General features: G+C 37.8%; 2 protein-coding genes across 2 annotated transcripts in view; one reads left to right on the forward strand and one right to left on the reverse strand.

Moving 5' to 3' along the window:
• The first annotated feature begins 2,860 nt into the window (after positions 1–2,860).
• The window catches only part of LOC135419513 (sentrin-specific protease 5-like), a 204,831-nt gene continuing 180,813 nt past the window's right edge, over positions 2,861–26,878 (forward strand). The window contains exon 1 of the mRNA XM_064665971.1: positions 2,861–3,015. The gene's annotated coding sequence lies outside the window, so the exon portion shown is untranslated. The remainder of the gene's footprint in view (positions 3,016–26,878) is intronic.
• KNG1 (kininogen 1) lies at positions 9,959–26,565 on the reverse strand. The gene is made up of 11 exons (XM_064665979.1): positions 26,262–26,565; positions 23,301–23,411; positions 22,290–22,374; positions 19,769–19,941; positions 17,967–18,074; positions 15,772–15,853; positions 15,052–15,218; positions 13,531–13,638; positions 12,539–12,628; positions 10,914–11,043; positions 9,959–10,579 (listed from the first exon to the last, which is right to left on the reverse strand). The coding sequence occupies exons 1-11, from the start codon at positions 26,454–26,456 to the stop codon at positions 10,392–10,394; spliced, it is 1,437 nt and encodes a 478-aa protein (XP_064522049.1). The 5' UTR covers positions 26,457–26,565; the 3' UTR covers positions 9,959–10,391.

Raw genomic sequence — 26,878 nt, forward strand, 5'->3', positions numbered from 1 at the left:
CATGATTATTCAAATTTGGAATCCACTGACATTGCTTGAGGTTTTTAATTGATGATTTCAGTTGTTTAATTTTTGGAATAGCCACTACAGGCAGAGCTGTACTCTCTATTTAATCTGAGTACCTTTCCTCATTGATAAAAAAGTTGAGTGTTATGTCCTTAGTAGGAGGAAGTAATGCACATGCACCAAGCCCAAGATGAAAACACCAAAAAGGCCAAGCAGGACTTTGATTTTTACAGGGGTAAATTCACAGGACCAGTTTGTGGTCAAAAAGCAGTAATCTCTTATGTATGTGGTAGATACATGAACCTTGATAGGTGCTCTGTGTCCTGACTGATGAGAGCCAGACACTCTGTCCTTCCCCACCCAAATGACACTTCTGGACATCAGGACAAACCCACTGTGCTGTGCAGAGCTGTGAGTTGGGAGGGCCCATCTCAGACTGGTGACAACAAATGGCAGGGATTTATCAGCTGATACAGTGTTGCACAGAGAACTGTGCTGTGAGTGTCTTACAGGCCTTTATTGTCAGGGTATTTGAAACGTGCACATCCCTAAGCAGCAAGAGTGAGATATCACACAAATTACTTCATTGTTCTTTAACAGAAGCTCTTTCTGTGTCCATATCCAGCCTTGTCTGTTAATGAATTCTCTTGCTCCTTCTCTATCAGACCATTTTAAATTTCAAAACAGTATTTTACAGTTTATATTTTGTTACAGCATGTAACAGGTAAAAATAAAGTTAAATACTTTGTCATTAATAAAATGAGCTGTGTAGTCAAAAGTATTGCCTCAAGGTAAATCTTAATTTCTACAAATTGAAAGTTTCCTACTGAGATTTACTTTTCCTAAGAAAATTGAGACTATTAATTTCTGCAGGTTACTATAGCTCAGAATCAGTTTCTGTTACTGATACTGGTTTAATGTGAAAGTATAGGTAATTAGTTTCAGCTTTGTGCCCTTCTTTCATCTGTTTGTACAATGGAAATTATCGTCCTTCTTTGAAGAATCTCTTAGACTGTAAACTGTTTAAAGCTGGGACTGATGGGTTTGTGTGCTGTGCTTCAGCCTGCAAAGCAGTGACCTCTGGGTGGGGAAAAGTTTAAAAACTTAATCAAGATAAACATTATGACTTCTGTAATAATTTTGTTTGTTTGTTTTCTCAATCTTTCTGAGATCTTTTGGGGATGAAAAATATAACTATTCCAAGGCTTTTCTTTTTAACAGTGTTACGGATTCATGCTCTTGTCATGGCTGGGTTTGAAATGTGTGCTCATGAAGCTGAAGTGCCAAGTGAGCTGCTAATTGTAACTGTCCTGCTCTGTTGTTTGGGGCTTCTATTTCATGCTGTGAAGCCTCTGTAGGACAGTCCTTAGCCCCAGTTGTTTGTGCTTTAACCCATCCCAGAATGCTATTCTATGTTGTTTTGTATGCTGACTGAATACTGCCAGATGAGGCAAAAATGAACATTTGAGGTGCTGGATAGTAGAGAATTCATTCTTTTCCTCTCAGGTTGTGCCCAGGAACAGCTGCCTGTGTTTTCCTGGGATCCACCAACACAAGCAAGCGTGGACATGGACTAATGCATGGACAGGACAAGATGCAGGTGATCCTTTTACTTTAGGTAAGAAGAATTGTGGCATTGCTCGTGCCACTCCAGGACATGCACTTTAACACATCATGTCACAGCAATTGGCAGTGGCCAGAAACCTTTGTTCTTTACACAGCAGGAGACAGAAATGCGAGTTCATGCTGAATTGCAGGAATATATTGATTCATTTAGTTCATGCACATAATGAAAATGGTTAGATTATAATTTACTGACAGTTTTTTTGCAATAAATAAATAAATAAAATGTATGTGGCTCTATTCAAAATTCTTTTATCTTGTCCTAGGTACTTTAGTTTAATTAAAGAGTTTCTGATAATAATTCTTTTTGAGCCTTAAGGAGCTGTTTATTTGCTGTCATATTCAACATTTATTTGTAGCTCATTCTTCTGATTAATTTAAAAGTAGCAAAGTCAGGAAAATCCTAATTTCTAAGCAGGCAGATACTATAGTACTCAGTAACCACCCAATTACTGATATTTTTTCTTTGCTTGCTTTTTGCCCTCTGTAGCTTGTGTTACTATTTCTAAATGTATTCTGATATGTACTTTTCCGTGGGTTACAAGACTATGAATCCTTGTATACCATTACTGCTTTTATTTTAGTAGGAGTTTAACAAACAAACCACTGATTTAATTTATGTGTTAATAACAAATAAAGAAAGACTCAGTCAAACAATGGCAAATACTTTTAGTTTCAGGACATCGTTTGGATGTGATATTTTGTGTATCTTAAGCTCAGAGTTCTCTTTTTTCACATTTGTGTTCAAGAAAGCGTAGTTATCACAAAGATGATTTTACAGTTAATTACACAAAAAGAGTTCTCTGATTTCCTTTATTATTATTCATTTGCATTGTTAATATTCAGTTCTTCTGGGAATACAACTTTGTACCCCAGGGAGCACACTTTTTCTGAAATCGTTTTGGAATTGTGTTTGTTAATTTCCATCCCATCAGAATTGTCTGTGCTAATTTCCTGGGCAAGCAGACTGTGTATCTTTATGCAGAAGGAAACAGAGAAGTGAGAACTGTGAAGGACTGCTGCCTCAGAGCTGCTGTTACCATAGAGCTGCTAACGAGGAAAAAAACTGCAGCATGGATTTCTTGTGCTGTTGAAGGTAAGATGAGGGCACAGCAAAGACTGTAGGAGGGGGAGGGGAGGCGAGGCAGAGGGGGGGGAGAAGAGGAAGAAAGTCTGCGTCCTTGCTGTCTAAAAAAGGAAATTCAGTGTCAGTGTTCATGAGCAGAACTGCTGGTGCAGAAGAACAAAGCTCTCTCAGTTGTTTAGGGTAGCAGGAGTGATGAGCAAGCAAGCACACTCCCGTGCTTTCAGGAGGAAATACTGCAATGAAAGGAGGGAGAAGAAGAGTGACTTTTTCGTTTAGAAAATACTCACTGCTGCTTCAAGGTAGCTGCTTTTTGATACTACTTTGGCATTAACATTGTTACCCTGGGTAAAGACATCTGTGAAAAAACTCAGTAGAGAGATAAGAAGAAAAAGTGGTGGTAAAAAATTCAGCATAACATTGAGCCGATTGAATTCTGTTTGTATGTATTAAAATATGTCAGTTGTTGCATTCAGCTGTGCAGTGCTGTGAAACCTTTCAAAATGCAAGTGAAACTATGTTTTTTGTGCTAAGATTGTTGGGGTATATTGATGCATTATCTGCCTTTTATCAATGATCTTTCATCTTCTGTTTTCTAAGTAGATGTCTTTTGAGTGGAAATGTATAATAAATAAATGAAAAATAAATATTAGGTACTCAAGAATACTGACTTCAGAACTGACATCAGACATGCTTTCTGTGGGATCTCTTTAATGGGGTGAGCTTTGTAGTCTAAGACTCTTCAAGATCATTGCAGAATTATATGTGAAACACTCATGCAAAAGCTACTGCTGCTCTTTCTACATCTGTCTAGCATGTTATATATTTTTGCTGTCCTTCACCTGCTCCTTCTCTCAGTCTTTTGGCTCTTTCTGAGGCAGCTGAACCCACGTACCCTGCACTGCAACCCAGCACACCTGCCATGTTTGAACTGTGGGGCCTTGAAGAGAATAAAACAAACTGTGGAGGCAGCGATAATGCTGTCTTAGCTCTGCTGGTACTCCTGTGTTGATATTGCTTAACCATCTGTTTGCTGTGTTATCAAGTGTGCTTGGATAAAACAGCCCTTTCTCACAATTTCTTGTTTTGCACTTTACCACCATTTATCAAATGCTGTTTGACTATTCTCCTGCAGTCTGTTTGCAATTTGGGTCAGAGTGAATTTTTTTCCTATAGCAGCCTGGTAGTTCAGCAGTTCAGGCTGTAAATAGGGATTCACTTTTTTTTTTTTTTTTTAAGTATTACCATCTCACACTGTGAAATTGTTATTCTTTGAGATCATAGAGCTTAGCTCATACATGCCATTTCCCAGCCATGAGTGGCACTGGGTAAGGTACATCAAACACAAATGTATCAGTTGCCCTTTCCAAGGTGTATCATGGGGAATTGGATGTTTAAGTCTGTTTTTACTAGTCAGACTCATTTTGTGATTCAGACAATGTTTTGTCAGACTCATTAGCTGCAGATAGTTCTGCAGTCTTCAGAACCATTCTTTTTATTTACTATTGTCCCCAGTGCACTTGGGGTTGATAACATCCTGTTAAGGTTTGCATGAGTCCTTTGAGCTTAATCCATGTCTGAGGCACCCCCTGGCAATACAAGTGATTGTGATTCAGTTCAGTGTCAGCAAGAGGTTTAATCACCTTCTGCTCCAAACGGTTGTTAAGTGCCCTGCTGAGTTTGTCTTAGGACTGACTTCCACAGAGCATTGGGTGCTACATTCCAGAAGAGATCACTGAACTTCTGGGTCAAACTAGTTTGGGTTCTTCAGTGTTGTAAGGTGATTATTCAAACCAATATGAGTGTATAATAAACACCTCTCTGTACAGTAACTGTTAAAGAAGGAATGGATGGACCCTATGCAGACTAAAATTCAGTTGCCTTTGAATAGCTATTTAGTGGACAGTTAGTGTTGCAGTCTAAGATTGATTTAATAGTTCTTCATTGGCAAAAACAGGTGGCAGAAGCACAATGTTGCTAAATGACAGGTTATTCTCATAAATTTGCAAACAGTATGAGTATTTATTGGTTCCAGTTGATGGGTTGATGGTGACTGATGTGTATTACAGTGAAAAAGAGCAGAGCTGCAGCAGTGCTGATATGTTTTGAGTGGAGTGCACTCACATTGTACCCTTCCTATTGACACTGTTCCTGTGCCAGACTGTCGGCTACAACCGACAGATCTGTCACCTTGAGTCAAAGTTCCAGAGGCATCTCAGTTGTCTTACAATAGAAAAGTAACTTAACTGGAAGCTAAACAGGGCAGAGGAGTTGTTTGTAAATCTACTAATCTGTCCATACATCTGGATTGAACTCTGAAGAAAGAGGTGATCTCATAGTTTATGCTTGGTTTGCTTGCTTCTTGCACCTGGTTTATATTGTGGGAATGATCAAGAGAATAAGGAAGTATGGCAAAACATTACCCAGAACATTCTGATCTCTGTATTTGGGCCACGAAAGAAAGCTGTTAAGCCACTAGTGCTGCTGTTGTTAATACCAGGACCTGCACCAATTCCCAAAGCACTGTAAAATATAAGAGCTACTTTGAAGGTTAATTCTGCCCATAATTACCTTTTAGAGACATTGCACTGCTCAATGTCCATCTCAGCCACTTCCAAGTAATATCAGTTTTTTACACCATAGATTTTGGCTGAGTGCTCTAAGGCCTAATTTTTGAAATGCTGAGTACCCATAATGCTATTTAAGGTTAATTTAAGGTTAATTCTCAGCACAATTTAAAATCAGGCCTCTGCATTCAAACAGGAGATTTTAGTTTAGCAGTCACAAGACTGCTTAAATGATCAGTCTGAATTCTAGATTCCTTCTGCAACTGATTTTTTTTTCTTTTGTAAAGCCTGAGCTAAGTCCCATTATACCCCTTTATTTTTATTAATTTATGAGCATTTCTACTCTTTTGTTAATATACAGCTGCTAGAACAGCTGGCACATATAAATGAAGAGAATTCAGCTATAGTAGATTTACTTTTACGTGATGTTTGGCATTAGTCTTTTTTTCTTTTGGATTGAATGTCAAGGAATTAACTTCTGCTGACATGCTTAGGGGTTAGAATAAGAAATAAAACTATATTCCTTCACATGTGTCTGGTGGATTTTCAAAGTACTAAACTATACTGTTTTGGGCATGTAAGTCAAAGTCTTTAAACATGTTATAGCTCCTGTGGATGTTCTGTTGATGAGCATTTTGTTCCCCAAGTTGAAATCAATAATCCTCAATTCTTGTCTACCCCAACTATTTGAGGTTTTTTTTATAGTAATCTAAGTTTCAGTTAAAAATATGTCCTCCCTGAGTGACAGGTACTTTCTTGTTCATTCTCTGCCCTAGTCAGACTTGTTCCCTTGTTTTTCACTCATATTATTATTTTTTTGTTTCAAGCCAACTGGTCTGTTATGGCTTCTGTGATAAGTGCATTGAGTGGAAGGTGGAGAAGCATCCACCAAAATCAGACAGTGCTTCTAGTAAATATATTTTTGCTCTTCACTTTTAAAACCAATATAATTCTTTGGCATATCTCTGGATTCTGCAGAGAATTCTGATTCTCTGTGGCTCAGTTTGAACTGAAACAGTAGGGTAAGTAATTTAATACCTGATCTTCAACCCACAGATCAGCACTTTTCTCTTCATGGCAGAAGAGAAAAGAATCTCTGTCAAGTTTCAAATCCCTGTTACTCGATATTAGTAGGAGTTACTTCTTTGGAGCTTATGGTTGAGTCTTCACTGAGTAGCAGATTGAAACCAGTGCAGGAACAGCAGTACTACCAGTATTGCAGAAACATGCCTTACCCAATTAGGAAAACCTTCCCTCTTTCCTTCTTGAAGCAGCCTCCCTCTTCTTTTAGAATGCAGTAGAAACATTTTGTTATTAATTACATTTTACCAAATGAACTTCACTTAAAGCTTAATTAAAACTGTGGAAGCTGAATTATACTAATGTAGTGTTGTAAACACAGCAGCATTAGGAGCTGTGTGTGAGTAGCTGGTTATAGGATTGAAAATATCTACCCCCATTATTATTTTTTAAGAATATTTGAGGAATTTGTAGTTTGGATTTGGTACAGCTCTGTCTACATGACAATGGCCACACAATGATGTCATTTCTAATTCTATAGCCTCTTGTTCTCAGAGCTGATATTCCTAAATTGGGAGCAATTATCTTGCTGCCTGAGAGACCTGAGAAAACAAGGAAGGAAATGGGTTCTTACATCTTATCAAATGCCAGTGTTCATTGTTCATGCTCCCCATGTTCTGATGTCAGGTGTTTGCACAGCTCTCTCCCATGGCTTACACTGTGTCAACATAGCACAGGAGGATGATTGGAACTGCTGAGTGCGATTGAAAGGTCGTGTCTGAATTGTGGCAAAAATCCAACAGGCCATCCATAGTAAAGCTGAGGAATTTTCATGGTCAGTTAAAATACATATTTTGTCCCGCAGTCACAGGTGGAATGAACAAGAGAGAGAGCACATTAAATTCAGACAGCTGCAGAATGGCCATCATGCAGCTCTGGATGTCAGGAGTATCATCAACAGAACTTTAATTCAGACATGTTTTCATACCCCAGAGTCATAGTTCCTGCACTATCTGCATCACTAAGAATGCAAGTTTTCTGGTGCAGCAGTAGCCTTTATTTTTTATGTTCATGAAATTACACTTAGAGCATTATTTATACACCTTGCTCATAATAAGTAACTGGCAAACTTTGGAGCTCTGTTGCTAGAGCTTAATATTTAAAACAGATTGCACAGATGGGATGTTATTATCTACATTGTTACTCACCCAAATGAAACGCTGAGTGTTAAGCCTACTAAGCCTTTCCTGGCAATCACAAAACAGACATAATTTGGTGATCATAAACCCTGTGGCAAAAAATGTGCCATCTGCTGGCCAAGGAGGAGAGTATCGTTAGCCACTGTGGTCCCTGGACAGAGTGCGCCAGCGTGATTCCAGCAGTGGGAGAAGCTGGGAGCTTTGCAGAGCTCTCAGCAGCAGAGCTGAAAGAAGGCTGGTCAGTAGTTTTCTGACAGCAGATTCTTCCCTCCGAAGGTGCTGTTTTGTTGTAATGAGAACATGTCAGTGAGAAATTGAAATGTTCCGTTCTAAAAATATCCGAACGTTCTGTTTCAAGATCTTTAGACTGGAATACTGATTTTTATTCCAGAATGATTTTTTTTCAAAGTAATAGTTTTTGTAAATTATAAAAGCAAATTGAAATTGTCATCTTTGTATTAAACATTAATGAAACCTCACATCATCACTATAGCACATGGTAAATGACCACTCAGTCTGTCTCACTACTCGTAATCATGTACGATCACTCCCCATGATTCTCTGTGGGGAGAATACATCAAGGGTGTGACTGTCTTTTCATTCAGATCAGGGACATCAGAAATGGGAAGAAAACTTTGTTTTTCTCATCTTTGCACCTTTACTTCTTTTACTGCAATTTTGTGCTAATTACTTAAATTGCTAGGGTGATTTAAAGAAAAACTGGTTTGAGCTTATGCTCTTTGTAATAATTCAGTATACACAAAAGAGTTTGCAGATACAGACAAAATCATACAAGTCAAAATTCAGAAAAAAGAGAAAAGAAGCAGAGAACTAAAGATAACTCTCAAGGCTTTCCTTTGTCTAGCTTTGTAAGTTTAGTAATTGTCACATGGTAAAAAGAGAAGATAGATTTTGCATTTTATGCTGGAAGGAAAGAAATGGGAAGAAATGCTGGATTTGATTAGTGATTGATCCAGGATTTATTATTTTTGTATCTTTCTCTAAAATGGGGCTCCAGTGTGACTTCTGAAAGATTGGTAACTTAGTTTTCAGAAAGAAAGGAAGTACAGTGGTTCTGGTTATATATCACCAGTCATGACAGATGTCTGTCTGTCTATATGGCAGCCAGTTACACTGTGAAAAATCCCAAAACGTTTAGATGCACATAACCAAGCTGAGTTTATATTCACAGGGACTGTTTCTAATTTTGAAATTCATGACTTTTTCAATACATTTCACCAAAGCTTTTAATGCAATTAGAAAAAAAGAAACAAGGCACCAGAGAGGGGAGGTGTGCCTACACTGCCAGGGAATGTTTAGATTCAAGGCAGTATGAGTTCAGTTCTGTGATGTGTTGGGGACTGCCCTGCCACAATTCAGAGAGACCCTCCTGCATGTCTCTTGCATTTTACTTTTGTTCTTACCTCCCTTCTTCAGTTCCTGTCCTTTTTAGTTCCTTGGCCATTGTGCCTTCACCCACTTCTCCATCCCATTCAGTCTGTTTCAATTTTTGCCACTCATTTGCTGTTTTCTTTTGTTCTTTTCACCCTGTCCATATCATTCCACTCTGCTTCTGTCCTTTCCACTTCTGTGTCTTCTGACCATTCCTTGTAGCTACTTCTCTTTCAAGATCATCCTGGACCTGTTGTGCCAAGACCTCCTGATCCTGTTCATCCATCAGTTTGCATTCTCTGAATGGACTTCACTTGTCTAGTTCTTCCTCACCAGGGAGGTGGTGGCCATAGAAGCACAGCACACAAATGAAGGATCCATTCCCAGCTGTTGAATATATAGTCTTGATGCCACAGAATCCCAGGAGCTGGGATGAGCAACTTTAGGGAATTGCAGCTGTGTTGGATTATACTTATTCTGTGCTTTCAAGCAATATGGTCTTTTTCAACAACATCAGTGAAATGTTACCACTTGTAGGACCTTACCCTGTCAATAACCTTTTATGGGACCAAGTAGTGGCTCAAACTGGTGAACTGATCTGGGTATTATAGTATTAATTTGTTTATTGCTGCCTATTATATTTTTTTCAGCTGAATAAGTTATTGGATCCATACAGAGGGAAAACATGTTTTAATTTGCAAGAAATATTCGATGCTTTTTAGCTAATGTGTCCCACAAAACCATGAACCTTTGGAAGATATCCAGAATAGAAAATTCAGTCCAGTCTCAAAATTATGCACAACCTAATAATGGAAGAAGGCAAACAAATTTTAGGTGTCTCAAGAGTTTGTAATTTTGTTGTCTGATCTGTGATATTTGTGCCCTTCTGCCACATGAAAATCTGTCAATCATAGCGCTTCTACTGTGTAGTTAACATAATATGTATAGGGAATAATAAAAGTGCTTTATTTAGGATTCTCTCAGCTGTCCATGTTATCCAACCTGCTAGTGATAGACTGGTGGCAATATTAATTTGTTTAAAGAAATTGACAGGTAAAACAGGTTCCTTTGTTTTATTTTGGTCTTTATTTCACTCCAGTAAATCAGAGAAATATTATTTCATATATATGAAGAGGCTCCCTTGCTCTCTATTGTCTTGCTTTTGTTTTACCCATATTTGGTTGAGAATCTTCACGTAATCTGCAAAATTCTTTCTGCCATTCTTTTAAATATAATACAGTGAGATTTGATGCAGTGATTCACTTTGTGCTTATAGCAACTTGAGGCAGATGAGTTACACTGATTTACATATTTGCAAATATATGCAGATACACAGTATTGCCATATGGTCTTAGGTCCCCAGAAGTGCTGCTGACCTACTTGAGTCTTTCAGTTAACAGAATAGGAGCTTTTGCCTCTTCACATTTTATACATTTCAAAAGGCACTATTTTTCTTTTTTTCTATGTATCATTTCTGAAAAGGATCCTACAATGTTTGAATTATTGTAAAGCATCTGCGAGATCAAAGTCTTCCTCTTCGTTTGCTGTTGCTGAATCAACACTTTCTGCTGGAGGAGGCAAGAGATCCTCATTTGTGAATTCTCTGGGAAAGCTAGGAGAGTCTGGAAGATCCATAATTTGTTTCCATGGTTTTCCAGGACATCTGGGGTGAGGAGATTCTGGGCGATCTGGCAACCCATTAAATAAAGAAGTGTCAGGAAGAATTAGTGGCTCTGCAGGTGTACTGGTTTCCTTTCTTGCAATCCCTGGATTAACCAGCTCCGGTGCTGTTTCAGCACTGGATGATGGGATGGTTTTGTTTTGATTAAAACCCCTTTCACTGGACTCTCCAGAAGATTTGGGGTTTGGATGTTTGTTTACCATTTTTACTGTGTTTTTTATGCCCACACCCATGGCCAATTCTGCACCCTCAACCAATTTCATGCCCATGCCTTTTGTCAGACTCATGATCGCTTTTACATCCATGCCCATGCTTATGCCCATGTTTATGCTCAGGTTCACCTTTGCCTTCTGGTTCCTGTCCATTGTCTTCCTTTGTTTCTTTGCCAGGACTTTGACTGTCTTCTACAGCGTGTGAGGGTGAAGCACTCCGGAAAGGTGTGAATCCAGGAGGCCTTCTTGCAAAAAATTCCTAAAAGACATAGCCATAATAGCCACATTTGTTACATGAACAAGAACAATTGCTTCAGATTTGGAAAATTCAGAAGCTGGCCCATTGTAGTACCTGAATAATTTAGTAGCTTTTCAAAGTAAATTAAATAGTTCTCTCTGTGATAAGCATACAAACATAAATATCCTCCCAAATAACTCTGGAATATTTTAACAGCTGTATGTGTAAAAGAAAAATGTCTATATCACTGAAATTCTGCCAGGTAAAGAGGGGAGTGATACTATAGAGAGCAAAACACATGTACTGGTTTTAATTTATGAACATTACAGTTGATTTTTAGGACTAGATGTCCCCGTAATTGTTAGATTATAATACTCAGATGTATAAAACCAATTTATGCTAAAGGCTAACACATCTCTGAGTAGTATCAATAGCAGAATATACAAAAGATCTGTGCCATTTTGTTATATAAAATGTAACTATTCAATTTTTTGCCTCTAGATTTGGCATATGCATTTCAGAATACTGCCTAGAAATAACACACAGATTAAAGCTGATAATATGAAACACTCGGTTGTTATTGAGTGATCTCTACTCCCTTATCACTGTTCAACTGGAAGACAAAGACTGAATACATGGTGCACAGTCACTGTCCAACATGGGTTTCATTTCTCTCCACCAAAGCCTCTGATCATTATCTAACTGCAAATCAGAGTTATTTGGGATGGAACTACATTTGAAAGTTGAAGTGGATACAATATTGTAGTGAAAATAGAGAGGAAAGATATTAGTTGATACATAATGGATATGTAGTTATGAAGGTTCTGAGCACAGTGAAGTTATTAATTACGAGGGCAACTTAATCTGTTTTTATTCAGTGTAGCATGGGAATCTCTGCATTTATTAAAAAACTGGCAACATCAGAAAGTTCTGATAATAAAAATATTTATATTCCATTCTGAGATTTTCAAACTGACCCATGTTCAGGGCTAGTTAATTGTGGAGCTGAGTAGGAAGAAATAGAAAGATCCTCTGGCAGAGACTGACAACAGTGGCAGGGGATCTGCCACTCAACTGATATGAAAAGGTTCACACATGCTTTGGAAATCTGTGGGATATAATTATTGTGTTGCCAAATACATTTTTGTTTCAAGTTTCAAACCTAGTATGAGTAGTAATCTAAAGGAGCTGATGGGGCTTGATGCTTCAGAACATAACTGACAATCCAGAGGAGCAGTCAACAGGCAGGACATTCTCCCTGTCCTGTGGCCTTTGTTGTTGTGATCACCTTGTTGGCCACTGTCTCACCTTGTGAAGAAGCTGACTTCAATGTGACAGGTTGCTCGAGTTAGAGGGTGAGAGGGAGAAGTGTGGCATTACTGAGGTTGTTAAAAGAACTATGTGTTCCTTTATTTTTGGTCCAAAATATGGGATAATTTGGAATGAATAGAGAATTTAATGACTGCCTTTGTTATTTGCTCTACTTAAGATGGTGGGTGATGAAGAGGAATCATACCAGTCTCCGTTCTTCAGAGCAGTTAAGCTTTGGAATGATTTTATTCTCCCATGGGATCACATAAATTTGTGCTTCACACGACAATGATGCCTGTTGACAAAACAAAACCGACACATTAAGGCAACAAAACATCAGACACAAAGGAAGAGAGTTGTGCCTGAAAAAAGAATGTTTTTTCTAATAATATTTTAAAATACTTGGAACTTTACCCAAATATTTATGAAATCTATCTTAGCGACGGATATTTATTTTTGGGGTCATAGTATGCCTGTGTGAACACTTTAATTCAACTTTGGATTTGAGATTGGGTTCTGAAAATTGGAACTTTCATCTCCAGCACTTTTGGACCACTAACTTTAATCTTCATGATATTCCTAAGAAATATCGTTTGTTGATAGTATTTCTCCTACTAAAAATTGGGAAAGTGAAACAGAGATAAAGGCTTTTTTTTATTGTTTTGTACTGTCTACTGCACAAACAAATTTTAAAATCTCACAGGTAAGCACTGTTCATATGGTGGGAAAAGAGAGGGGGATAAAGCCCCCCTTCCCAAACAGCTCCCTTGCCAATGGTTTCTGGCCCTATCAGTGACATTTTCCCGGTATCAGCAGCATGCACTCCAGAGCCACCATTCCCTTGCACACAGGTAACACTCCAGTCTCATGTTTTCCTTAGCTGTGAGTCCACAGACTCAGGAGCATCTCGGCTATTTCATTTCTCAGCAGCCTCATCCTTTCCTTTCTTTGGTTGATTATTATAAAAAGAAAGTTCCTTTGGCTTTGCAGTGAGCACTGATCCTGCAGCTGGAGTGACTCAGTTTCCTAATATGTCACTTGGGTTACAAACAGTGAAAGCTGCTCTTCTTGAAATAAAAGTATACTGAAAGAGGTAACAGAATTGAGGAAGTGATTTTACTGAAGTGTTTACAATTTCTGGTGCAAATGAATTTGTCTATTAGGAACATTACAGTTGGCAACATCATCACTACTTACACCGTCTAATGTGGCTTCACAGTCTTCATTGAGGTTTTCAAACTCTTTCTTTGAGCAGTTTGTCTTCCGGGCTCTAAATTTTACTTCATAATTTTTTCCTGCAACCACCTGAAAATGTAACAAAAAGGCTTTCTATGCTAAAAGCATTTTATTGAAAAGAGTTCACAGGAAAGATGGTTTTCTACAGGCTTATACTACTTATGTTCTACAAGTCCTAACCACTAGGCCAACATGTATTAAGAAGAACAATATTAAAATATTTCTCAGTAAACCTATCTGCTTCTAGTCAACTAACTTATTTACTCCAGTTCCTATTCTCAAAAATTCCAGCATTGAAGCTGAAGGAAACAGAAGAGGCCAGAATAATATTGGGCCCACAATTTTGACTTTGTTTTATTAGATGCCTGTAGTAATTTTGTTAGTAACAGATGAAATCATTAGAGATAGCACTGTAGAGAGCCAAATATGATGTAAGAAAAGTGGAATGTGAATAAAATGAAGTGTGTGATGAATGGGCTCAGCTGAAAATGAACCTATTTGCCAAACTCATTAAAGAGAGAATCTGCAAGGGTTCAAGAATGTGCCTGCTATGAGTTCTCTTAGTATTTTTTCACAGTACTTGAGATAATATATCTTGCTTCAGAGACAGCAGGCAAAACATGAAATTCTGTCTCTCTGAAGTCTATTTTAAAAATGTGTGCGTGCTAATATCAGTATGATATGGAAAGTCAGAAAGGAGAAAAAAGTTTGAAAGAAGAAAAAAGGAAGAAAAAGCACAGATATTATTAATAAGATAACATGAGCTATTCAGAAAAATTCTGGTGTGACCAAGTATTTTCTGAACTACTTCATCGTCTTATTTTCAGTTCTGTCTTTAACCTCTGTTTTGATGTGTTGGAGCAGTAAACAAGGCAGATGCAAATGCTGACCAATATTATCCTCCAGATTCCTTGTTCCTCTTTATCCAGCTCTGTTTCTCTGTTTATCTTATGTTATGCACAGATATCCTTTTCTAAATCTAGCTGGAGTATTATTAGCAGAACAATCAGTATATAAAATAACAGATTTCTAAGGTAAATTGAGAAGCCTCATTTCTTGGATGCTACACCTACTCTAGGGTGGACACTGCTTAAAATTACAGAGTATTGGTAGGGATCAAGGGAGATCAAGGGAGTAATTCTGTCTAATAGATCTTTTATACTTTAAAAGTCTAAGGTATATTACAAAGGCTGGTAAAAAGTGGGGTAGATAAAAGAAATTAAATACTCTGAGTCAACCTTCTTCCCATGCTTTTAAAACCATTTTGTTTTAAGGAAAAAATTAAATTTCAAGGGATGGGAGATTTTTGAATAATTCTTGAATGCAAGACAAGATGGATAAAATTTTTCAAGAAAAATTGCATGGATATTTCAGTTACCAAATGTATCGACACTTAGAGGAAAACATTATTTCAAAGCTAAATACAAACTTTAGCCACCATTCAGCTCAGACCAATGATGAGGTCATGTCTGTAATGCCAACCTGCACTGTCGCTGATTCTATTTCTCCGTGTTTATAGTAGAAATCATCATTGCTCTCCGAATTATACTTCTCCATAGAAACCTTCAGTAGTTCCTGGAGTTCTGGACTGGTTCTTGGGATAGGCCTTGGACAGCCTGGACAAATGGCAGGATGAACTGGTTCCTCAACTGAAAGAGACCAGCAGATTTCAGATCTAAGAAACAAAAGATTCAATGTACGTAAAGGCTAGGAAAAACAGTTAGTTATGAACCTCTGCCTTTTGGAATGCTTCATATTTGGGTCTATGGAATGAAACCAAAATATCTTTGAGTTTTATATGATCAGCAGTTACACATGTTGGTTATCTAGAAGAGCACTGCATCAGCATCTACTGTCACATTGGACATTTAACAGCAGTTCTTTCATAGAAACAAGAATTGCGTGTGCCTGCTGTGGGTAGCCAGCATATATGGAGAGGGAACAGCTACATGTATGGGAAGACCTGATTTAGGTGAAACAAGAGGTGCATGAAATCAGCAATGAATTTGTGTGTTGGAGAAAACCAAGGGTGAGAGTGCAGCACTTACTACATGGAATAATACTGTGCTCCCTGTTCTAAAGCTCTGAAGCTGTGGTAATCTGTGCCCAGATAGATGGCATGGGGAAAAAAGTAACACTAAATAACAATAAAAAACATTGAAAATTGCAGGACTTTTAAATTTGATAGTGCCTACGACATACCTTGAAATTTGCATTCGTTCTTGATCTCTTTAATCTCTGCCTGAAGATTCCGATATGCTTTGGCCTCACATTTGCCTACACGCTGGAGTAAGAAATGCAAAACAGCTCCTTGTTATTTAGAAATAAGGAACAAATTCACATCCTAATACCTTCCTGCTAACAGAATAAGTCAAGCATGCTACTAATAATTCCTTCCTTCCTTGAATATACTGGCAACCAGAAGCCTGACAGACATCTGCAGAGCCATTAAATGATCAGGATTCAAAAGGACCACTTGGAGAAAATAAGATCATAAAAGAGAAGCCAAATGAACTATTTGTATATATTCATTACAGAAAAAAATGAGGAGGTTTACAAGCCAGAATTCTATTTTGTGGAGAACTCTGTGGAATTTCTGTCTCAAACTGTACAGATCAAAAAGAAAATTACGCAATTATCAAATCAAACATTACTGAGTTTCTTGTATTTATTCAGGTCTTCTAAAGGAACTATGATAGGTGACTTGCTTTAAATTGCCTTGATATATTAGGGCTGGAAGAAAGCAGATATTGTTCTGTTCTTTCTTTAAAAGGTTATAGAGCCATAAAACTGATTCCATCATTCCAGCGATTAGAAATGGTAATAAGGAAAGAACTGGAGGGAATGAATATATCAAGGGGAGACTGGGGTTTTTGTGGTAAACAGAAGTAATATTTTGCAGATTTGTCAGAGTTCTTCAAAAGCATCAACAAAAATGGGTAGAGAGACTTGTTGATAAAGTATACAGAGATTTTCAAAAAGGTTTTGGTGAAATCCTTTATCAAATTAACTGTAGAATAAGAAGGAAGGCTTAAAATTCAGGATCAAGATCTTAGTGCTATTACAGATACTTGAAAATGTAATCCATAAAAAAGTCTACTTAGTGGTGGTTTAGAAAAAATAATAAAAAATAATGTCAAGACTTATTATCTGGGTTAAAGAGACTGACATTATGTCCCAGTATAGCTCAGTGGTTCACATGTGTGTTGAATACAGGGTGCAGTTCTGGTTGTCCCATTAAAAAATGAATAGTACTGAGCTAAATAAAGGTACAAAACAGCTGCCATGGAATTTGGTCATTTCAAGGTATGGAATATTTGTGGAATATGGTAGTCTAATAATATCTGTCAATGATCTATTAGCAAGGCTGCTTAACAGTTCAGGGGATAAGTGCTAATGATCTAATCCCACAAACCCTAGGTTACCAAAGCAGTATGTGAGTATGTGAGCTCCTCCAGTAGGTGAGGTGACAGAAGTCATCACTTGTAGGTGACAGCTGGGAAACTCAGACTCAAGCAGATTAAGTAAGTTGCTTAAGGTTTAAGGGCAAATGAGGGTAATGCAGGGATTTGCTTCAGCTAGTCTGGTTCTCACACTTCTGTTATTTACCACAGTGTTGTCATTCTTTCCCTTTTTGATCAATAGATATGAAACATTCTCGAAATGTACAAGGAGTAATTGTGGAACAGGAGAGGCTCTTGAATGTAACCCTCAGTAGTACAGTTCCACAACAGCTGAAACAGATGCCAGTCAGTCCCCTCCCATTCACCACCACTGCTCATTGTGACTCTGCATTCCTGCCCTCTGCCTTGTGTTTGCAGAATTGTTTGTCTGATCCCCTTGTGAGCTGATTCAGGGAGGTCAGTTAAGAGAGGAAGCCTCTATTTTTGGTACAGCTACTTCAGTTCCAGGTCAGAGAAACTGAGGGAGGACTTGTTTTTGCAGCACTGTTTAGCTAGATTATGTATATTTGTTTATAAATTTCTTTTGAAGTTCTCTTATTTGGACTGTGGTAGAGGTTGAGTAATAATTGAGCTACTTACTGTTCTTAGAAAATATGTCTTAAGCTGGAAAAATGGTGCTAATTTTAATTATCTCTTCTTGGGTTGTGTATGAGTAACTCCTTGAATATCTGGATAGGAACTTCTCAAGGGATTTATTATTTGTGTGAAACTGTTTAGATTCTGTAGAGTAATCTGTAAACATTTCAGTGATCCTCTTAGTCACTGATTCAGGAGAAAACATGGATGTTCTAATTGCATAAATAGTTATGTATAAGACTGGATTTAAACTTCATTCACAAAGTGAAGCAAGACTATAAATATTTTCTTAAGTTGCATCTCAATGATTTGTTGATCTGATATTTTCTCGAGAAACAGGTTTTGAAGATTACTTACACCTCTAGAAGTGATTCTGCACTCTGGAGTTAAATCTGGAAATTGGTCTTTGGAGCAATTTGTCTCCTCAATTTCATATTCAATTTTGTAATTCCATCCAGCTACCACCTGGAAGAGATATTTTGGTTATACCTGATTTAAACCAATACAAAATTGCAAGTTAAACTATTAAATGTGATTAGCAAAGAAGGCAAAACTATTCTTCTAGTGCTTTCCCATCAAATCACTTTGCAGTCACTGACCATAAAGTGTCCATGGACAGCAAAAATATTTTTGTCCTTGTGATACAAAAAGTAAACTAAGTCCTGCATATGTGAGAAGTGCACTTTGTATTTGGTTTTCACTTCTCCTGGCAAGCCTGCAGCCTCATCCTGCTGGGTTTCTTGCACTCTCCTCCAAAGTGACTGTTACTTATTACTCCCAGTGGCAGGAAGCTGGTCTAGATAGATGAGTACACTAATACAGTCTGGCAAGTCCTGCATTCCTGAGCATGGGACACAGTAAAACAGTATCTGAATAATGTAACTTTATGCTGCTGGCATCATTTGTTGTTGAGTGTCCTGCATTTATCATCTACCCATAATTGTGTCTAGGCTTTGCCTTCTCCCACACACTGTTCTGTCCAGGTTTGGGAGCCTTTTTAAAAATTTCCCTCCAGGAAACTGTTCCATTTTCCTCACTGTGGCTACTACTTCTCACCCATGAAATCTCTCCATATCTAGTGTTGGGCCAGGTAACATTGGGTTAGAAAGGAATAATCGAATATAGGAACTTTCCATCCCAGATCAATTAAAGTGGAGGGCTCTGACTAGTGTCTGTTGGCCAGAGGTGACATGATGGTTCTCTTTCCAGCTGCTGGATTGCAGTCTGTCTGTGAGATTTTGTCATGTGGCTTAAATGTTGTGCAAGTTTGTCTTTCAGCAAAGAGGATCACTGCCCTCAGTAAATATAAAGAGGACAAGTCTGAATTAAGTCATGGGTCAAAGTGACATGAGACCAGAAGATGCTTTTTGACTAATACATACATATTCAAAGAAAAGGGTCTGTACTTGGTGTCAGGTTATATACTCGTTAAAAACTAAATAAGAAAATTTACTTTCTAGCAATGTCACACCGGTCCATAGGAGAACCATTCACAGGGAAGGAATTGTTGCATGGAATACAAGATGACACAGAACTTCTACAACTCAAGCAGTTATTTCTAGCAAATCAGATATTCCTGCATGCAGAAATATTTCTGTGAGTGGTATTCTGGCTTTTTGGTTTTCTTCCCATTTTTCCTATGTGGTGTTTACCCATCCTGTAGTGTATAGCAGCTGCTGACATATGGGCCCTACTGCCTTGCAAAAACATAGATGCCTGCTGCTGTTTGAGAGGCTGTAGAGTATGTGAGACATCTGTGCAGGCTGGCAGCTTTGGCACAGACCCCAGGAGAGATCTGCTCCTGCTGCAGCCTCAGGAAGAGGCCAAGTGAAGTACCCAGGAGCATCTGAGATGGCACAAGATGCATATGTCAGCACTGAATGCAAATAAACTGGTGCTAAACACCGGTTAGATGCAACTGCAGGTAAAGAAAAAAATGCATCTACTATCAGTTGTCAGCTCTGAAAATCCAGTAGGTAACCGTTAATGATTCCTTATAAATGAAGATAATTATTTATAGAGTCTACACTTTATGTGCATTTTCTATGCTTTATTGTGAAATATAAGCCACCTTAATATCAGAAAAGTACACAAAACAAACAAGGTACCTGCTTTTGGTTGCTTTTTTGGTAAAATATAGAGAAAAATAATGCACAAACCTGTCTTTTGGCTTGTTTTATTTCCACAAGCTTGAAAAGGGCAGGCTCATCACCCTCCTTATTAAATTTTTGAATGGCTTTTTGCAGAATTTCTGACACTTGTGAACTGTCACTTGATATAGGATGGTAGCATCCAAGACATGGAACCTGAGTAATTCTTATCTTTGACACATCTGGAAAAGAAACAAACCAAAAAATATAGGACTTCATGTAAAACAGCTTTAGAATTTAATTTTTCCTACGTGGGAATGAGCAAGAACCTTTCCTGCTTCTAACTGGTGTGATGAGCAAACTCCACATTCCAGTTTCAAGGCCTGCGAAGACGTTTGTTGTATTTAGAAACGTGCTCTGGTTTGTGGTGGCAGAGTCCATCCATGGCATTAGGATCCAGGCATGGTTTCTGCAGTGAACTCCATTTGGCACCATTAAGGAAGGGTCATTTCATTCAGTCAGGGAAGAGCCAGTGGAGGCTACAACTTGAAGGGGATGTTCTTTGGGTTCTTCAAAGCTCACCCACAGTGGCAGCTGCTTGCTGTCCTCACAGTATTTGGGGATGGGGACTTCAGCAGGAGCGTTTTGGCTCAGCCATGTGAACTGTTCTGATTCTGAGTGCCCTTGGGACTGCGGTTGGACTATTCTAGTGCCCCTGCTAGTCACTGTGGCTGCCAGGTACCACTTGGTGTTACCTTCAGGTTCAACCAGCTGGCTTGGCTGTGGAAACACAAGCTTGACAGGGATGCTCAAACTTCTGTTTCCTACTACTAATCCTATTAACTCTCTTTCCTTTCTAGTAATCATGGATTGGATTTTCATAAATTAATTTTATAGTTCAGTACATAAATTAATTTCACGATTCAGTGAGCTTGAGAATGAAAGTGGGACAATATGTGGTCTCTGTGGAATTGAAGTAAAATTTGTGTGCCTGATCTTCAGCTGGCACAAACTGGCTTTAATGAAGTTACGCCAGCTTGCACCAGCCAGGAAACTAGTCCAGGGTCAGTTAGATCAAACTGTTTCACCAAAAAGGCTGAACAGTGTGGTATCTAATATGGTGGGGAAATTCCTCACCCGTCAGGATCTGTTGTTTTACTCTTTCTTTTTGAATCCTTTGGATCTGGTTTGGCTCCTCTGTACATTTGGAATATCTCAGTGCAAGCAGTAATATTTAGTCTTAACTCTCTGAGGGGTACATGAACAAATTCTGGCCCTTAGTATTTCTAGCATCACTTATTTTGACTCCATAATGTCAAATATATACGTTATAGAAAAGTGTGACCATGTTTTCAGTAAGTAGTCACAAAGGAGATAATAAACCAAGAGCAGACCCAGTTCTAGACCGACGGTGGTCTGGGCACTTTTGTAAGGACAATGCTGAACAAATGTGTGTTCTTTTTTTAGAGTTGCTACAACTTGGTAAGAAGAGATGAGCTTCTTGGGCTGAATACATGATTCATTTAATTTATGTATGTTTCTTAATGCTTTCTAAGCGAAGATTCAAATGCAAATTTCCCGTGCATTCTTTTACTGGCAACTAGATGTCACCATTGCCTTACAAAAGCGGTAGAACATGGAGTTCGTGTACTGCAGTTCCTAGAAGTACACTGGCTGTAGGTAAAGCCATTTTTGGTTTTACAAAAAAAAAAAAAAAAAAAAAAAAAAAAAAAAAAAAAAAAAAATATATATATATATATATATATATAAATTGCCAAACATCTCAGAAATCATGGTAAATACTTTTGTAGTTAATAGACAGATGGATGTTTTAAAGCCAGTTTGGATATGTCTTTGAGAACACTAGGCATAGAGCTCTCAGCTGCAAAGTTTTAAAACACTGTGATCTCTTTTTAATAAAGGAAATTTCTATGTGAATATAATAGTCATATGTGAATATCTTATAGGTTAGAAATGTAGTAATGCTTATTGTTAAGGTCTAAAAGATATCACAGTGTCTCATATAATTACATCACTGCTAGATTTTTATTTTGTAAATGAAATTTCAGGGGTTTTTTTCTTGGTTGAAGTAAGTATTTGTTTTGGTAAACTTTAACAGAAATACTCATTTTTAGTTTGGAGAAAATTGAGGTGCAATTTTGTCATACAAAATTTTTTTTTCTAATTATTCCTGGCACAATTTTATATGTAAACAAGTAAGGACAGAAATTTTAAGTGTGCCAAGTTGTATCTAGTCTCTTAAGTTACTAGGATGCTTTTGGTCTTAAGCAAATTCATTTTAACTTGGTGTAATTTCAGTGCTTGAAGAAACGTACTACACACACATGCTCATTTTTATTACCTTGGACAGAAACTGCCAATGCTTCACTGGCTTAGTCTACATGTGTATAACAGTGAAGTGAAATTCTGTCCTTAACGTGTAATTGCTTATGAAAAATTCTTTATAAATGCCTGAATAGAATGATAAGGAACTGCTACCTTTAAAATTACCTGAAAGTCTCAGCATTATATTTATTCCATTCTTATTTGTCAGTGTATTTGTGGAATACTGTCCCAAATATTTACATACCTGAGAAAATTTTGCAGTCTTGTGAAACATTACTTGTTTTTTCAGCATCATTCATGTGAACTCGAGCTGTGCATTCTCCTGTTTGCTGCAAAAACATATGGCAACAACTGTCTTAAACTGGCTGAGGAAAATACAGTGCTATATATTCCTCTAGCTGGGGACAGCTGACAGTTGCAAACAGATTTTGGCAAGGGGTTGATGTGTACATTTGTAGTAGTGTCTAATTTGCTCTTTTTTTCCTGGAAAAGGACCAGTTTTGTTGATTGTGAGGAAAGTAGGGGATGAACTGAGCAGATAACTTGAAAGATTGCTTTGTGTTTGTATGATGTGTATTGATTAACTGAAGAATTTACAATCAGAATAATGGAAATGAACACATCCTCTTGAATAAAGACTGTATAAAATATTTACCCAATTTCCTCTTTGCTAGTACAAGACATGCAGCAATGACCATGACATTTCATATAGAGTCAAATAATATTAATCATCCTGTGAACTGTGTGAAAGAACAGTACCTTCTACTGGGAACATGCAGTGTTCCTGCATTGTGTGTCCCCCTGTTGTACCTTCTACTGATTGATCTCTGGGAGCACGAGCCAGGCCTGCTTTGCACAGCTGAAAGCCCTCTGCCAAATTTTCTGCCATAGTGGCTTCCATGTCAGCATTTGATTGTGCAAGTTTCCATTATATATAATTAACAGAAAGTTTTACAGCCCTTGCACTCTCATGTGTGCACGTATCTTATGTTGGGTTTATTGTCAACCTTCATACTGAAGCGCTGAAATGTTCCTTTCTGCATATATTCAGGATTGTAAAGGAAAAATCATTATTGTAATGGTTAACTTTTGAATTTTAAACATTTCTGTACTGTACCTTAGTCATATAAGCTTTCAAAAGCACCACAGCTAAAAAACTTAATTTTTCTACTGTATTTTCCCCCAAGCAATTACATTCCTGGTCATTATACTGATGTTTCTGTACAGAGAACTTGTAAGAAGAACAGATACTTACAGCCTCTGCAGATGGTTTGTAATGACAGCGTTGCCAGGATTTGTTTTCCTCAATGGCACAAGAAGTTTCAAGTATTCGGTATTTCAGGTAGAATTGTGGGTCAGGACCTGCCTGGATTAGAACAATATACATGTCATCATTTGCATAGTGATAAATCAAGTGAAAAGATAAGAGCTCCAAAAAGTAAATACTATTCATTGGTTACCTTGTATTTTATAGTATGTTTTCATATTGGCTGCTGGTCTCCCAGATCATGGTACTTCAAATATTAACTTATCTAATTATATTACTGAGCCCTTACCTACAATAGCAATATGTTGATATAATCGATATAATATGCTCAACTACCTTCATTTTAACTTGTAGTACCAAGGGTTTTAGAACCAGGAAGAAGTGTTTAGGTTTTATAGTCTCATTCAAATGTACTCCAAAAAAGCCAGTTTGGGTGGCTGTTTGGATAGTTAGCATAATCACCAGCTTGGACTGTGCTCCTGTCTGACTCCCTGACTCTCACTCTTGGCCTCCTCCCAGATCTGTCTACTTTCCTTCTGTGCAGCTCCACTGGCAGCCCAGGCACAGCAGCCAGCAGCCCTCAGGCAGCCTGGCAGTGCCCAGACAGCCTTTCCTTGCTGGTGCCGGGGAACTTCAGCTGCCCTGCCTGTGGGAAGGGGCAAGGAGGGCACGTGCTCTGGAGACAGCCTTTGGCAGTGCCTGCAGTTTTCTGTAGGCACTGAAGACTGAGCTGCAGTGGAGGCAGCCACAGGAATCACATAAGATGAAATAAAAAGTATTAAGCAAGGTTTGGCCTGGCCAGTGGAAGTATTTCAGAAGTTGATAAATCAGTAGTGGGCATTTTCTCCTTGCCATAAATCAAGTAGTGAGCCTGTGTCTACAGGTGACAGTGGCACACTAAAGTTTGTGGTTTGTCTGTTAGAGAAGGTATGAAGTCTGAAGTTACTAATCTTTTACAGCCACTAAAAATGCTCTGCCAATGTGACTTTTCAAATACAAACAGGCAGTTGCTGTACTTTAGCACTGGTTATTCTTAAATAACCAGTTATTATTCTCTGTCTCTGCTGGGAGAATTAAATGATAATTCTTGCCTTAGTGGTACCAAGAAAATGGAGCTGAGCTGGCGTGGGTGGCATATACTGGATTTACACTGATCGAGACACAGAATTATATTCTGCCTTCTCTCAATTCCTGTTATGTATTGCTACAGCTACGAAGAAGTGTACAAGTACCTGATATAATGGTTGCAGGTTGTAAAAAAGGATAAAAAGGGCTCTAAAAATATAATAGACTTAATCCTCAGCAGGAAGAAATTGACATTTATGGAGCTGCATCAGATTATATTATCTGGGACTTAAAAAGAGCCAAATTCTGTTCTCTGTTGCAGTGTTCTAAATCTGCAATAAATCAGCTCAGTGAGTAAACAAAATACATAAGAAAAGACATTGTTTCTGCTATTGGTTTGTTTCGTTATTATTATGAACAGCTATGCCTTTAACTGGGGCAGGTTTAGTCTTTCACTAGTCAGCTTTTATGTTTTATTACCATATCAATAATGAATGTACATGAATATGTAATAACCAGCTATTTAATTAATGCATTCGACATTGTGAGACTACCAAAGAGTAAAATCTATACTCTTTTTAGAAAAAGAATCTCAAGTATAAGGAAATTTCAATTGCAGATTCCTTTTCTCTGTTTTTTACTTAACATCATAATCGAATCAATGATTCAAAGTAATAGTTGATTTCCACTTCAGATCTTTTAAGAAAAGGAAAGATGGATATCTAGAGAAGGAAAGATGAATAATAATTGCAATAAATATGTATTCTTAAAAATACAACGTTATTCAAGATAAAATACTGAAACTCCTTTGGGAACATCAGCAAAAAGAAGGTGGTATTACAGCTCTGATAGAGAGATGTTTGCATTTGGCTATTGTTAAAGATATGTGTAGTTCAGTGAAAACAGTAAGACCATTTATTTAATATTAATTGTATAAAGGATTTCCTGATTTTAGTCTTTGTCTCCACACGCTTAAATCTCCCCAGTGTGTAAACAGGAACAGCAGAGGGCAGGTGCCAGGAGATGTTGGTAGTTTGCTGTAAGGCAAGGAATGCACGTCCCCTTTCTGAGGTCAATTGCTATCTGGTTAAGAGTGTCTTGTGAGCTGCAAAATATTCTCTCTGACACTGGGTTTCTTGTGGTTTACATCTGAAAATCCAATCCAGTAGAAAAAAATGCTAATGTTATTTTCAAGTAATGCTTGTCATTATTATGGTAATACCATCTTTGTATGCTTCTCAGAGGTAAATACTCTTTTGTTAGATTAAGGCTATACAGAAGGACTCCAGGCAAAGGATCATGTTGCATTCTTTTTTTTCCTGTAATTTTAGCTGTCACCCTCTTTGACTAAAATACCACCTAGTGCTGTTAGTTACATCTTTGACTTAGGACAGGTGTCAATCAAATAATATTCACAAACAATTCAGAGTTTTGCCAAACTTTATCAGGGAATTCTTTTTTATGTGTGACACCTGCTCTTGCCAAGTCAAGATTATATTAATGTTTTTAGTAAGTGGGTTTTTGCCATTGATCTGAAAACCTTAGTGATGATGGAAAGGAATAGAATTCCCAGCAAAGAAAGGAGAAAACAGAGCGGATTAGTAAGACAAATTGTATTAGTGATAGAAATTTCCTATTCTTTAGTCCTTGTATTAGTAAGCAATTCACCAGCACACATAGTTCTGTTGATAAGAACATAATATACATCCCTGCTTGTCATGGGAACGAGTGTCTTACTGTGCAAGTCACTTTGATTTTTTAAAACGTTTTTGGAATACACTGTGCTGTCATACTTGCCCCCTTACAAATGAGATGGAGATACACTGATTCACACTGCATAAACAACCCCAAATTTTTTTTTTTTTTTTTGCAAAGTCTACTTACAGTTCTCTTGGCTTCCATCACCACATATAGGGCAAATTGATTACCAGTTGCTCTGTCTCCATTGTACTTCTGCAGTGCTGCGTCGACAGCTCTAAAGACATCAGGATCATCACAGTCCGAAAATTCATATGGAAGAGGGATGGCTCTGCTGCAGAAAAAACTACAGCAGAGTGCTAGTACAATGAAAGGTTTCATAACTGGATGAAAAGAGCACCTGAATTAGAAGGCTCTTTAAAAGCCAAATGGAAAAGAAGTGCCTGACAGGGTTTTAGTCACCTCTTCTGTTTTTCAGGAGCAATAGCTAAGTAAACAGAACAAGTGGGCTGCTGGGGTTGGTTGGTTCTCATCATAGCCTGTTTATACTGCAAATAAACTTCTGAGTTTATCTAAATAAACTTTGTGTGGTCACCAGAATGACACTAAGGTTATCCACCTGCCATCAAGATAACAGGATAAATGGCTGCAGCTGGGGACATGTTTAGACTGAGCAGGACAGCTCTTGAGGAGAAGAGAAAGAATGTTTGTAGCTTTCTGACTTCTTAACATCTGAACTGCTACTGAGAATGAATTCTACAAGGCTTAAATAAAACACCCAAGAAGGTCACAGTGGAAAGGAA

Source organism: Pseudopipra pipra, chromosome 10 (genome assembly GCF_036250125.1).
Source record: "Pseudopipra pipra isolate bDixPip1 chromosome 10, bDixPip1.hap1, whole genome shotgun sequence".
In the NCBI taxonomy this organism is placed as follows: Eukaryota; Metazoa; Chordata; class Aves; order Passeriformes; family Pipridae; genus Pseudopipra; species Pseudopipra pipra.

Excerpts from the sequence above, each read along its gene's own strand:
- KNG1 (XM_064665979.1), bottom strand. The coding sequence starts at position 26,456 with ATGAAACCTTTCATTGTACTAGCACTCTGCTGTAGTTTTTTCTGCAGC. Across the intron at positions 12,629-13,530 it reads GTGAAGCCACATTAGACGGT|GCATCATTGTCGTGTGAAGC; the intron begins GTAAGTAGTGAT and ends TTTTGTCAACAG. Across the intron at positions 10,580-10,913 it reads ACAGGAACCAGAAGGCAAAG|ATCGCCCAGAATCTCCTCAC; the intron begins GTGAACCTGAGC and ends ATGGGTTGCCAG.